The sequence below is a fragment of the Alligator sinensis genome, unplaced genomic scaffold (assembly GCF_000455745.1).
Source record: "Alligator sinensis unplaced genomic scaffold, ASM45574v1 scaffold840_1, whole genome shotgun sequence".
Lineage (NCBI taxonomy): Eukaryota > Metazoa > Chordata > Crocodylia > Alligatoridae > Alligator > Alligator sinensis.
Window position 1 is genome coordinate 631,755 of NW_005842643.1, and position 13,423 is coordinate 645,177.

At 46.9% G+C, this 13,423-nt stretch overlaps 2 protein-coding genes across 3 annotated transcripts in view; both read right to left on the bottom strand.

The window, feature by feature from the left end:
* MX1 (MX dynamin like GTPase 1) overlaps positions 1-10,241 on the bottom strand; it is a 42,194-nt gene extending 31,953 nt beyond the window's left edge. For both annotated transcript variants that reach the window (XM_006033588.2, XM_014524645.2), the window contains exons 1-2: positions 10,187-10,241; positions 3,985-4,057 (exon numbers count right to left, since the gene is read on the bottom strand). The gene's annotated coding sequence lies outside the window, so the exon portion shown is untranslated. The remainder of the gene's footprint in view (positions 1-3,984; positions 4,058-10,186) is intronic.
* Positions 10,242-10,498: 257 nt separating this feature from the next.
* LOC102385138 (interferon-induced GTP-binding protein Mx1-like) overlaps positions 10,499-13,423 on the bottom strand; it is a 31,245-nt gene continuing 28,320 nt past the window's right edge. The window contains exon 14 of the mRNA XM_006033589.3: positions 10,499-11,416. Coding sequence (XP_006033651.1) covers positions 11,186-11,416 — 231 coding nt within the window. The 3' untranslated portion in view covers positions 10,499-11,185. The remainder of the gene's footprint in view (positions 11,417-13,423) is intronic.

Genomic DNA, 13,423 nt, shown 5'->3' on the forward strand with positions numbered 1-13,423 from the left:
CGCCCGGTGGGCCGGGGGCGGGGGGGCCACCAGTTTTTTGTAGCCTCTCGGCTTCAGCCAGCCCCAGCTCTGGGTAGCTGTTGATAGCCATGGAGCCCTGGTTGCTCCCAGCAGGGCTTGCAGTGTCCCAGCTGCCTGCTGGGAGCAGCCCAGGCTCCTGGCCGGCAGCAGCTACATAGAGCTGGGGCCAACTGCAGCCGGAAGGCTGCAAACAGCTGCTGCCTCCCCGGCCCCAATGCGTGCCGAGGAAAATGGCCTCACGTGCCATGCTCAGCACGTGTGCCGGGGGGTTGCTGACCCCTGATGTAACCTGTCTTGTAGCAATAAAAGTGAGTTAAATCACTGTAACTTTAACCCTGAAAAAAATGCTTGCATTGCTGTAGGAGCAGGCACATTGGAACAGCTCATACCTCTGTCATTCAATACTGATATAACTTATGTCTGTCAGAGAAAGGGGCAGTTTTCATACACCCTCTTTCCCAAATGTAATCCAAAATCAAATTTTTGTCCAGCCCAACAAAGGCACAGACTTCCTCCTGCAATACTGTGGCGACTGCCTCAGAACTATGGCCTTTAATCCCTGCACTCTGTGGGTGCATCTACACTAGACATTTACTGCGGAGTTGACTAATTAGCTCAGCAGTAAATATCTTAGTGTCTAAATGAGCACTTCCATTAGGGCACAGGAAACAAATAAACTCCACAGCAGTATTTGTAAATACAAGCCCTACCCTCCTGCAGAGTTTTTTACTCTGCAGCAGCACAAGTAAAGACCCTGACCACATGGCTGAGGCATGAAGGTGCTTCAGTGTGGGGGCTGTCTGCCGGCTAGCCCTATGCTGAAGCACCCTTGTGCTTTAGCCAGCTGCTCTGCAGCACATGGAGACTGGTCAGAGCAGCCCCAGGCTGGCAGGCTGACCCCCCGCCCCGGGCCTCCTGCCAGTGAGGACTGCTCTGACCTGGCTCAATGTGCTGTGGGTCAAGTGTACACATAAACCGTGCACTCAGGAGCTTCCTGGAAGCAATAAGCTATGGAGTTTATTGCTGCACATTAACGGCATGTGTAGACATACCCTCTGTAATCCTTTCTAACTTCTGATGACTGCGAAGCTTAAGCTGAGCTGGGCCTACTCACAAAAGTTAAAATATAAAATATTGATGACATCTGCATAGGGCAAGAGGATGCAAGTTTCTGGCTGGATCTTTTGAAAAGAAATAATGAGGCATCACTTCCAGCTTATTTTACCTATGCTGATTTTAAGCAGGCTTCTTTGTCTGGTATGTGACTGTGTGAAATGTCTATTCTTGACTAATTATTATAGTAAATATTTCTTTGCAATTAACTCATGTTTGTGTGTAAGAAGAAACATTCTCCATATGGGTTTTGATAGGCGTTTCCTCCTGATTTACTTTTGTTTGCCTCAGTGGTTCCCTTGATCTTTCAAGGATAACTCCTCAAAACCTTTGTGTTTTTCCCAGTTGTTAATCAATTTCTTGATATGTCCCAAATTAGTAGAAACAGAATGTGTGGATACTTTTAGGAGTGTTATGTATAAGTTATTACACCTTTCCAGGGATTGCAGGAGGGAACAGTAGAAGAGTAGGCTGAGCACTGCAATCTGAATACACAAACTTTATCGCTTAACTCCTTGGTCTTTTGAGAACTACACACTATAACCTCCTGTTACCAAGGAATATAATTCAATCAAAATTGGGACTTTCTGATAACCAATAATGAATAGTTTGATTAACAGGATTTTCTTGTTAATTATTGCTTGGGTTTCTCACTTAATTTACACAACTACAAAAAGATGCTGAGCTGAGGGGGATAAAAAAGGAACAAAGTCGCTAACAGGGTGCACTTCAAGAATGAGAAATCATTCTGACAAAAACTGCTACTGCGCCCAGATTATCTTCTGGTTAACAGATCCATGCCTTAAGAAGCTGACAAGACTGAGAACACCTCTTCTCCTGTATTAATGAAATACCACCACTTTTACAGCTAAGTATACTGGACTTTGCTTTAGGGTTATTTAACAGTGAATAGTTGTAGTAAAGAAAGCCTTTCTGTCCTCAAATTCAGTCATTCCTTGAATAAGTTGTCATGTCAATCCTTTATACACCTGAATCCCATTTCATAATTTAACATTTCACACAACTGGCATGAAGTGGACTGATGCAGTTCTCCCAGCACTGAAAACAGTTAGGAACAAAGGATCAAATTGAGTTAAGTGGGGGAGAGGGGTTACAGCTCAGCAGGTGACTTGCTCTAACTGTTCCTCTGCCTATAAGAATGAAAGAGTATCTGGAGCAATGGAGCCTAAATGGTAGAGGGCTAAATTACCTGTTTAGCTTTCATCTGCTGTGGGCTAGAAGCAAAGATTTCTGTGGGTGATTTCTTTCATTGGACCAGCCGCATGGTTGGGGCAGACTTGGGAAGAGTTACTAAACATGAGCTGCTTTGCAGTAATTCCCTGCACCTTGTTCGGACTGAAATGTGATCCTTTGTGGTAGCCAGGCTGAAATGCTAATCCCCTTGGGAATCAGGACTCACAGTAGAGATGATACCTTGTATTAGAACAAGATTTTTGCAAACAAAAATTCTTTAATTAATTTTTTTTGCACAATTCTTGTTGGTCTAATAAAAAGTATCATCTCTACTACGAGTCCTGGTTGCCTCTTCTTCTTGACCAATGCAGCTACAACATTCACCTTCTGAGCAGTGCTGTAATTTAGAGCACTTTTTATAGCAGTATAAAGTTACAGTGCTCTTAAACATGAAAGAAGGGCAAGTTTGGTTGAGATGGGGTCTCTAAGCCTCCTTGCACTTTTCAGGATAGGAGGCAGGGGGTACTCCACAGCCTCCTGGGGCTTCTCCACTGGGCAGAAATTTGACCAGGGTACAGAAGTTATTTAAAGCACTGTAGGTTGCTAAAGTGCTGTAAAATCCAGTGTTTCAAATTTAACACCTCATTTACCAAGGGTTAATTTAAAGTACTGCACCCATTTTAAAGTGCTGTAAACCCATGTGCTTTTGTTAAGTCATGGTGATAAAACACATTAAAGGGTAAAAAAGCAACTTCTGTACACATCCATGTAGCCTTAATGGTAGAGGGCTAAATTACCTCTGTTTAGCTTTTACTTGCTGTAAGTTAGAGGCAAGGATTTCTATGGGCAATTTCTTTAATTGGACCGACTGAATGGATGAGATAGGCTTAGGAAGAGTTAACAAAGATCAGTCCCTGCCCCTTGTTCTGACTGAAATTTGATCCTTTGTGGTAGCCAGGTTGAGATACTAATCCCCTTAGCATACACATCCTCATACCGAACATTCACCTGCATCTCCAGTAAGAGGAAGCAAAAACTACACTCGGGTCTCTCTTTATGCGAGGGTTGCGTTCCAAAAAAGCCTCGCATAAAGCGAATCCATTATTATATGCAATGAATAGGGATACATACCAGCCTGCTTTTTTGCTTCATGGCTGGCTCAGGAGGGGAGTTAGGAGATGCACTAGAAAGTTGGTTAGATGACATTTCACTAAATTCAGTAATAAAAGCAAATAGATGCACCACGACAGGAGTGCAAGTAGCATAGCACTGCACAGAACAATGAATGATGCGAGACTGAGGCAAGTGTGTGATGGCACTGCATACCCACCTCACTCACCCTCCCACAATGCTTAATTTTGCTGGCACAAAGCGAGTTTGTGGTATAAATAAGGTTGTCGCATACAAATTAATTTGCATAAAGAAAGATCCGAGTGTAGATTGAATTATGAGCCCCTAGGCTGGCAGAGACACCGATAGTTTTTATTCCAAGCACAAAGACAAATCTTTTGCCTGGTAACAAGTCACTCTCTTATTTCAGGCTCCCATGCAGTGTCTACTTTTTATGTACATATAAGTACCAAAAAAGGATAAATTCAATACATTCACAGACTTTTAAATAATTACCTTAAAAAGGAGGAAGAGAGAAACTCTTACCTGTCTGATGCTTTGGACCAAGGGAAAACTGCTGTCTAATAGCTGTTTCTTTTTCTTAGTTGCTAGACTCCACCTATAGTTGATGACCAAAAACAGGAGAAATGAAACCATGGAAGTAAAAATACAGTAGGTTTCTTTTCTTGCTTCTGGCTTGCAACCACATTCACCTATTCTTAAAATATAACAAGGGAAAATGAAACTAAAACAAGAGCAGTCTCTAAACTGGAAATCACTGTATTTACTCAAATAAAAAAAGGACCCTAATTATATGACAATGCCCCCCCAATAATTAGATTTTGTATATAGAAAAATTATACATTATAATTTTTTAGGTATAGAATTGAATTATTGGAGGTTTACTTTGAATTTGTCCCCCTCCTACTGCTATAGCAGGGAAAACAAATATAGTGGGTAAGGTAGCCCCTTTGCTCTTTACTTCACCCCAGCTCCCCACTCAACAACTTTCCCATTTCCTTACTGTCAGACCCTACTCGCCCTGAGCATGTAAAAGTGAGGAGCAAATTTGAAAACAATAACCTTGAAATTATACATAGCTGTAGTAATTTGCATATACTACCCATGTTTCAGAGGTGTACTTGGTAGCCATGTTGGTCTGAGACAAAAAGACATACAAAAACTAGAACTCTTGGTTCCAAAATGATACCTTTTATTAGACCAACTGGGAAATGGCAAGAAGGGACTTTGATCCTGAAAGCTTGCAGAAAAGGACAACTTTCTTGCCATTTTCCAGTTGGTCTAATAAAAGGTATCATTTTGGAACCAAGAGTTCTAGTTTTTTGTATGTCTTATATACACTACCCATGCATTTAGTTCATCCAAAATTAATGCATGTTACCTTTTTTTTTTTTTTTTGAAACTCCTGCAAGTTTTAGCACAGGTACTCAATAACACACATTTGTCATCTACTTATATGCTATATAAACTTTTTTTTTTAATTTTGTGCCTTGGGCCAAATCAGTTCTGAATTCTATTGACTCAGCATAGCTTAATCATTTAAGTCTGAGTGGTGCCACCATGGGGAAGTAGCCAACCATAGTGGCACACTGCAGGGGTGGGGGGCAGCAGCTTGGGACTGAGGGGAACCAGCAGGGATGGGGAAGTGGGAGCTGTGTGTTGGGAGTGAGGGGCACCAACAGGAATGGGGGGAGGGGAGGGCTGTAGGTCAGGAGTGAGGGGCACTGGCAGGCAGGGCTAGGGCACTGGGGCAGGATGCCAGCATATCAGGGCTGCTCAGTGCAAAAAAGCTGCAGGGAGGGGGGAAACAGTCACAACTGGACCCACATTTGGGTGAGCAGAGGGGACAGGGAGAGCCCTCTTTTTATTTTCCATGAGAAGAAAACCAAAATCAAACATGAAAATAGGTGGGTATTTAGAATTAATTTTATTATAAATGACTGAGGCAGTGGTAGGCTTCCAAATTGCTTTAAAATTGTAACTATATCAATAAAAAAAACTGTGTTTACCTGATACCTATATATAGTGGCATTTCATTTAATCACAGAAAAACGCAGATTTTGGGGTTTATCAGAAAATTTCAGATTTTGTAACAGAAAAACCAGAATCATTCAGGCCCCAGCTCTGGTGAGAGATGCATGGGCGGAAGCCTGTTGCGCCACCGTGAGCCCAGGGACCCCCAGCCTACCAGAAGGTAAGCAGGGGCCTGTGGTGGGAGGGACGTAGCCCAGCTATGGGGCAGTTGAGTGGAGCCAAGGAGGGTCGTGCCCCCCCTACCCCGGCTCCTACTTGGCCCAGCCCTGCAGGGAGCCACGCGGCCGGAGCCTCACAAACAGGACATGCAAACAGGTGCGCTTCTGGGCCCAGTGCAGTAGTTTAGTGCAGGAGTTTGTGCAGGAAGGTGAAAGGGAGTGCCTGAGGCCCTGCCAGTGAGTCCTAGGGAAGGTAGTCCCATCAGTGGCCGGGCTACCAGTGGCACAATGCGGATGGGCACATGCCGCACCCCTCGGAGCCTGAGGTCTCCACCCAGATGGAGCTCGTGGTTCCAGGCCCCACGCACACGGAGCCTCTGGCTCTCAGCTGCAGGGGCTGCCTGGCACGTTTCCCGGCACATGGGACCGGGAGCATGGCCACCTCCCCTTGAGAGGTTTGCTCCACTTTGGAGTCTCTGGGGCGCCATCTGGGAGACTGTGCGCCATCTGGGATGGCAAGCAGGAGACAGACTCCTACTGCCAGGCCCTTCACCCCCTGGAGGCGGAGGGTAGACCAACCTTGCTTTCCAGGACAAGGGAGGACTCGAGGATCTCCCATACTGTCCAGCCAGGGGGTTGGACCAAGGTGGTCAATGGCCCCAGGGCCCGCTGTGCCAGGGTCCCCTCCCCTCTGGAGCTTTGCAATGGGTACAAACCTCTTGCAGCCCCAGCAGAGCCTGCAGAACTGCCAGCTCCTGCAGGCAGCACAGGCTCACTCACAGCTACCGTCCCTGCTCTCACTAAGGCCACTCGTAGAGTGGTCATTGTGGGAGACACCCTCCTGAGGAGGACCGAGGGCACGATCTGCCGCCCCAAACCCTTAGCCCAGGAGGTCTGCTGCTTCCCGGTAGCCGACAGAATCCCAAAACTCATCCGGCCCACTGACCACTACCCTATGCTCCTTATTCATGTGGGCACGAACGACATAGCTCGGAGCAATCCCAGCCAGGTCATGAGGCGCTACAGGGCTTTGGGAGCGAAGCTTAAGGTGTTGAAGGCACAGGTGGTGTTTTCCTCAATCCTCCCTGTCTCGGGCTATGGGTTGAGGAGGGAGAGGAGGATCAAGGTAGTTAACCAAAGACTGTGCTGCTGGTGTCATCATGAAGGCTTCAGCTTCCACAATCACAGTCTGCTCTTTGGAGAGAGGCAGTGAGCTGCTGGGAAGGGATGGCCTCCACCTCACTGCACTGAGGAGGAGGCTGACCTGCTCCACCGGGCTTTAAACTAAGCACATCGGGGGATAGGGGGTGGGTGGGACTACTGCCACAGCAAGCCCACTGGGCAACTTTTGCAAATCCAGCAGGCTAAGGCACTCAAGGGAACCCACCTCTACCCCAACCCCAGAGCGAGCCATAGGGAAGGCAAGGGCCCCCAGTGGGACACTTATGTGTCTACACCAATGCCAGGAGCTTGGGGAATAAACAGGAGGAACAGGTCCTCCTGCTCAACAAGAATGACTGTGATCTCATAGGGATAACGGAGACCTGGTGGGACTTCGCCTATGACTGGCCCACAAATATAGACGGCTATACCTTGTACAGGAGAGATTGTGTAGATGAAAGGGGTGGGTGTGTAGCTGTCAATGTCAAGGAAAGCTACACATCCCTGCAAGCCAACACTAGCACCCAGGGTGGATGACTGGAGACTGGGTTAAAATGTGTGGTGAACATAGCATAAAAGACACAGTGGTGGGAGTCTACTATAGAACTCCTAGCCAGGATCAAGAGCTCGACCAGGAATTTGCCAGGGAACTGACTGAGGCTGCACGCTCCCAGTGCATGGTTGTCATGGGAGACTTCAACTACTCAGACATCTCATGGGAAGAGCACTCAGCCACATCCAAATGGCCACAAAGCCTCCTCACGTGTGTGGATGAGATCTATCTGACTCAAGAAGTCTATGGGCCAATGAGAGGCGAAGTGCTGCTCGACCTGGTACTGGCAATGGGGGATGACTTAATCAGTGACCTAATGATCAAAGGGAAGCTGGGAGAAAGCGACCATGAGCTGATCCGCTTCACCCTCCGCTGTAAAGCTGGCAAGTCAGTCAGCAACGCAGAAGTCCTCAACTTCAGGAAAGCTGACTTTGACAAGCTAAGGAGGCTTGTTGGTGAGGCCCTAAGGGACCACAGTCTGAAGGGGAGGGGAGTTCAAGATGAATGGTTGTGCCTCAAGGGAGCGATCCTGGAAGCACAAGCAATGTCTATCCCATCTCGGAGGAAAGGCAGCAGAAGGGCACAGCAGCCCCCTTGGCTCTGCAGGGAACTAGTGGACCTTCTGTGTCTAAAAGAAAGACCTATAAAGGATGGAAGACTGGATCCACCTCAAAGGAGGAGTATTCTGCACTGGCCCGAACCTGTAGGGAGTGAACCAGGAAAGCCAAGGCTGTGACTGAACTCCAACTGGCTACAAGTTCTTTTTTTAGATACCAGAGGAAAAGCAAGGGTAACATTGGACCCCTAGTAAACCATACGGGACAGCTGACACCCAAGAAAAAGCCAACTTGCTAAATGGGTATTTTGTGTTGGTTTTTCACCAGCCCCAAGGGATGGGACGGCCAGGGTGAGGGAGAATTGTTACCCTTCATCAATGTAGATGTTTGTTGATGACACCATATTGGGGTGAAGCGTCCACACCCAAGGACAGGGCGGTGATCCAGGCTGAACTTGACAGGCTCAGAAAATATGCGGACGAAAACCTGATGGCTTTCAACACTGAAAAATGCAAGGTACTCCACCTTGGGAAGAAAAACCTGCAGCACGCTCATAGGCTCAGCAGTGCTACGCTTGCTAGCACCATGGCCGAAAGGGACTTGGGGGCCCTAATTGACCACGAGATGAATATAAGCTACCAATGTGAAGTTGCAGCTAGTAAAGCGAGCAAAACTCTGGCTTGCATCCACAGATGCTTCTCTAGCAAACCCCAGGATGCCATCATCTCATTGTACTCGGCCTTGGTGAGGCCGCAGCTGGAGTACTGCATCCAATTCTGGGCTCCACAATTCAAAAAGGATGTGGAGAAGCTTGAGAGAGCCCAGAGGAGAGCCACATGCATGATCAGAGGGCAGGAGAACAAACCTGAGGAAGAGAGGCTGAGAGCCATGGGACTCTTCAGCCTGGAGAAGCACAGGTTCGGGCGGGGGGGATGGACCTTGTAGCTGCCTGTAAGTATATAAGGGGTGTACATCAGGATCTGGGGGAATACCTGTTCACCAGAGCGCCACATGGGATGACAAGGTCAAATGGTCACAAACTTCTCCAAGACCATTTCAGGCTGGACATAAGGAAGAACTTCTTTACTGTCTGAGCCCTGCAAGGCTTGAAACAGACTGCCGCCATAGGTGGTGCAAGCACCTACTCTGGACTCCTTTAAGAGACATTTGGATGTTTATCATATCTTGCTGGGATCCTTTGACCCCAGCTGACTTCCTGCCCCTGGCTGGCTGGACTCGACAATCTTCTGAGGTCCCTTTCCAGCCCTAATGTCTATGAAATCTATGAATTATGAAATCATGGGTCACCAGATTCCTCCAGGAAGTTCTAGTGTGCTTAGGGTACCTGGAGTCCCACTGGCCTGAGGGGCCATTACTTCCAGATGCCTTTGCTGTTGTAGAGTTGACTGCCCCCATCACAGGTTGACAATGCCCAGGGGTGCCCAGCCCACCAGTGGCCCCTTATTTCTAGAAGCTACTGTGAGTTGCAGTTGTCCTGGCCCAAGAACACAATGATAATTAGCAGTTCTATCCACTCCCCAAGTTCTCTGGTTAAGCCATATCCCAAACCATAAAGATATACATAACTAGGGTGACTACATGGGACAATATGAAATCTGGGACACTGCTCCCTTCTATCCCTGCTGTTGCAGGCAGAGGTGGGGGCAGGGTATCACCGGTATTACTATTCAGACAGCCAGGGAGTCAATGGCCCATTAATGACCTGTTGTTCTTTACTTCACAGGTGTTAACAGTCCCCTTTGTAGAAGTCATTCAACTAATCAAGCAAACCTGTTAGGGCAATTCTGCTACCTGTTAGGGCAGCAGTTCCCAAACTCCCACAGGCAGTACCACCAGTTTGAAATGATACGACCTTAAGTACCACAAGCAAATTTTTCAGACACCTAGGTAACAGACTATGCAATAAAACAACATCAAAACAAGTAGTAATCATAAAACACTGTTTTATCAGTTACAGTAGCCATATAAACCAGTTGTACATTGGAAAAGAGGTAGTGCAAACCAGGGGCAGGCAACATTTTTGGGCAGAGTACTGAAAAAAATCCGCAATGTGCATCCACAAGGTGCTGGAGGTGGCCACACCAGAAAAAACAAAACTGGGGCAAAGGGTACATGGCAGGACACACTGCATGTTAATATAATTAACAATCATAAATGTTGTGCTTTTTTTTTTTTTAATAGTAAATACCAGGCTTTCTAAAAGGTCTAAACCTGGGGACAATCAATAAAACTTCATGTACTACCTGTGCTCGTGGGCCTTCTTTTTTGTTAAGCATGTTGTGATGGTGGGGAAGAGAGAGAGAGAGAGAAGAGGGAGCAGAGGAAGAGGTTGAGAGAGAGATAAGGAGAGGAAAGGAAAGAGAAGAGGAAAGGGAGGGAGAGGAGAGAAGGGAGGCAGGCGCGGGAGGCGCCGCGGGCGGGCAGGCAGGCTGGCCGCGCGGGGAGCGGAGCTGTCCCGTTGCTCGGCAGACTCGGGCAGCAGCGGGGTGCTCAGCAGCACAGGAGGTGAAGTGGGGCCGGGCCGGGCCGGGCCGGGCCTCGGCGGTGGGCTGGGGCGCGCACGTGACGTCACCGCAGCTCCGGAAGCAGCGCCTCCCCCCCCGCGATGAGCCGCCCGGGCTGTGACATCCGGGGTGTGCGGTTCCCCCCGCCGTAGTCCCTACAGCAATAACAATCGCGTAAATGGATACAACATCACACGGGCTTTCCAGTGAAGCCCCCGCGTGGTGTCAGTACGAAAGAAGACAACTGCGACGTGCTGCGAGAAGAGAACGCCGCTTGCGACAGTCCGGAAAAGAGAAGAGGACTCTGGGAACTCGGGCATGAGCAAGGCTTTGATTTAGAAAGGCTGTGATGTATTGCAAGACTTTGATTTATAAGTGTTGGTACACTGTAATCTTGGCATGGCGCTGATGCAAGCCCCTGGTCCCCAGCTTGCTAAAACAAATTGGGAATATATCTTCTGATAGTTAGGAGAGAGAATCTGAGAGGATTCCTACCGAAATTTATTAACAAATTATAGGTATTAAAATTTTATTAAGGTACTCCAAGACCAGTTGAATAGTTAACAGATGAGCCCATGCTCAGTTATGTAAACTAAGTCAAAACTAAGCAATTTGTGATTTTAGCGCTATGTCTTTTAAAAGCTAAGGAGTTCAGAAAAGTGACTAAAAGATTTTACAACGCTCTGCTACACATATTGTTGGTAAAAGGACTGCGATTTGAAGAAGTCACCAATGCTATCAGACAGAGACTTTTAGTAGGTAAAGCTGGGCTTTTCTGAGGCGATTAATTTGTTGCGTGAGAAAATTCCTCTCGGCAGCCACGTCTTTGTGCTCCATGAGCAGGCAGTCTAATAGCTGTTTTTCTTGCAAAAGTTGCAGCATTGCATTCTGGAGTTTATCTCCATAGTCCTGAATGGTGAAGGACTGAATGATGAGAGGGATTAGGCTGGACAGGCGATGGCCTGCTCCCTGAAAAGAGATAATTACATAATTTAATTAGTAAAGGGAGGAAAGGACAGCAACTTATATATCCAAAGTTAGTAAGAAATAACAGAAAGCTGCACTCTTCACATTTCATCAAGCGATTTTTAACCTCAGGAATTAGACTGGAAATGACAAAATCCAAGAGCTATGTTTTCATTTTTAATCTTTTTTTAAAGACAGAATGAGACTTGCTCTAAATTTCAACCACAGGTTTCCTCAGGAATATAAACATCAATTATACTAGTTACTGCTATGTCCTTTGTACAATTAAATTAATTTTGTAGTAGAGGGCCATCTAATAAATAACATTTTATAAATAATTTTACTGTTAATGGAATCCAATTTGGAAGCCTATCCATCAAACAGAATATGTTCAAAAGTGTCTGATCTAGAAGATAGTCTGGCACTTTAGTCCTTTCAGTTGCAAGTCGAACGAGCTTTAGTAAAAGCGCCCCTGCTGTCATTTTGAAGCGCAGGATGCTGAATACACTTTAATTAGAGGTGCTCTTGAGAACCACTCTAGTTAAAGTGCCCTCCCCACCCCATAGCATGTGTAAAGATGCCCAAAAATATTTAGTTGAAGGTTGGAAATTCTATTTCATTGCTGTTTTTGAGCTTTCACTTTGAATGCCACTTGCAGATTGAGAGCAATGATTCTTCCACTCCATTCAGCACTGGTGATGCTTTACCTGGAGTACTATGACCAATTTTGGGCCCCACTTTATGAAAGATGTGGACAGATTGGAAAGAGTCTAGCAGAGAGTGGCAACAATATTAGAGGCCTGGAAAGCATGATTTATGAGAAAGGACTGGACAGGAAGAGATTTGATAACAGTCTCCAAATACTTGAAAGGTGATTATAGAGAGACTTTCCCCTTTGGCTATAAGGGACAGTACTAGGAGGAATGGCTTCAAGCAGCAGCAGAGGAAATTTAGGGTGGAGATCAGGATGAACTTTCTGACTATGAGAATGCTCAAACATTGGAACAGGCTGTGGCAGAAGGAACTCTGCTCTGTGACAGTTTGGTTAGGGTGGGCCCAGCAGAGGGTACACACCTTACCCTATCTCTTTCGGTGACCTAAGCTGGATACATTCCTGAGGGAGGGGGGAAACCTGCTCCCTCTGCCTATGTGACTGATATCACATACCTGGGTGAGGGGCTTGCTCCCTGGGGAGCTAGGAACTGCCAGTCTGTCCAGCAACTAGTGATACATTTCAAATTGGTTGGCTGACAGCCAACAGGTGCTGGCCTCCATTGGACCAGGTAAATGAGGTCACAAGGGCTATATAAGTTAAGGACTGCCCAGGAGGAGGGGGCAGCAGCCATGAGGAAGACTCAGAGAGGAAGAAGAGCTGTACCATCTGAAACTTTCTCTCTCTCAAAACTCATGATCAAGGAACTGCCTGCCTCCAGAGGGAACCTCTACCTGCCTCTGGATGATGCTTGTGTAAGCTACCTGAGATCTAATTGTCATGACCCAGTGATTTTGGTGCCTCGGCACGATGGAATTTCCTGGCCACATGAGAGCTCCTTTGCACGGCAGAGTGTTCTGCTGCAATTGAGAACTCGCATTCAGGAGAGAGTTCCCGCCAATTTGCAGTTTCCTTTGCAGGATGCATTTCTTCTTTGCAGCACGGAAATGCACGGTGCAAAGAGTTCCCGCCATTCGAATGTAAATTTGTGCCCCGCTATTGGCCAGTGCTAAATTATTCACATGTGGTGGCTAGTAATTGGCTTGTTAGCCGTTTAAAACTCTGCACGACTTCCGCCCAAGTTGAAGAGCTTTGAGCATGCTGCAGAGTGCCTCTGAAGTTATCTGACTTGCGGCTGCCGATCGATAGGCTGATCACCTATCGATCTTTCTTCCCGTCGCCGAGTGCAATCCCAGACGTACCCTTTTCCTGCCGGCTTGAATTACGGACGGATTAACTGGCTTGGGCCCCGCCAGCTGGAACAACTCATGTGGTTGTTCAGACGACCGGACCACCTG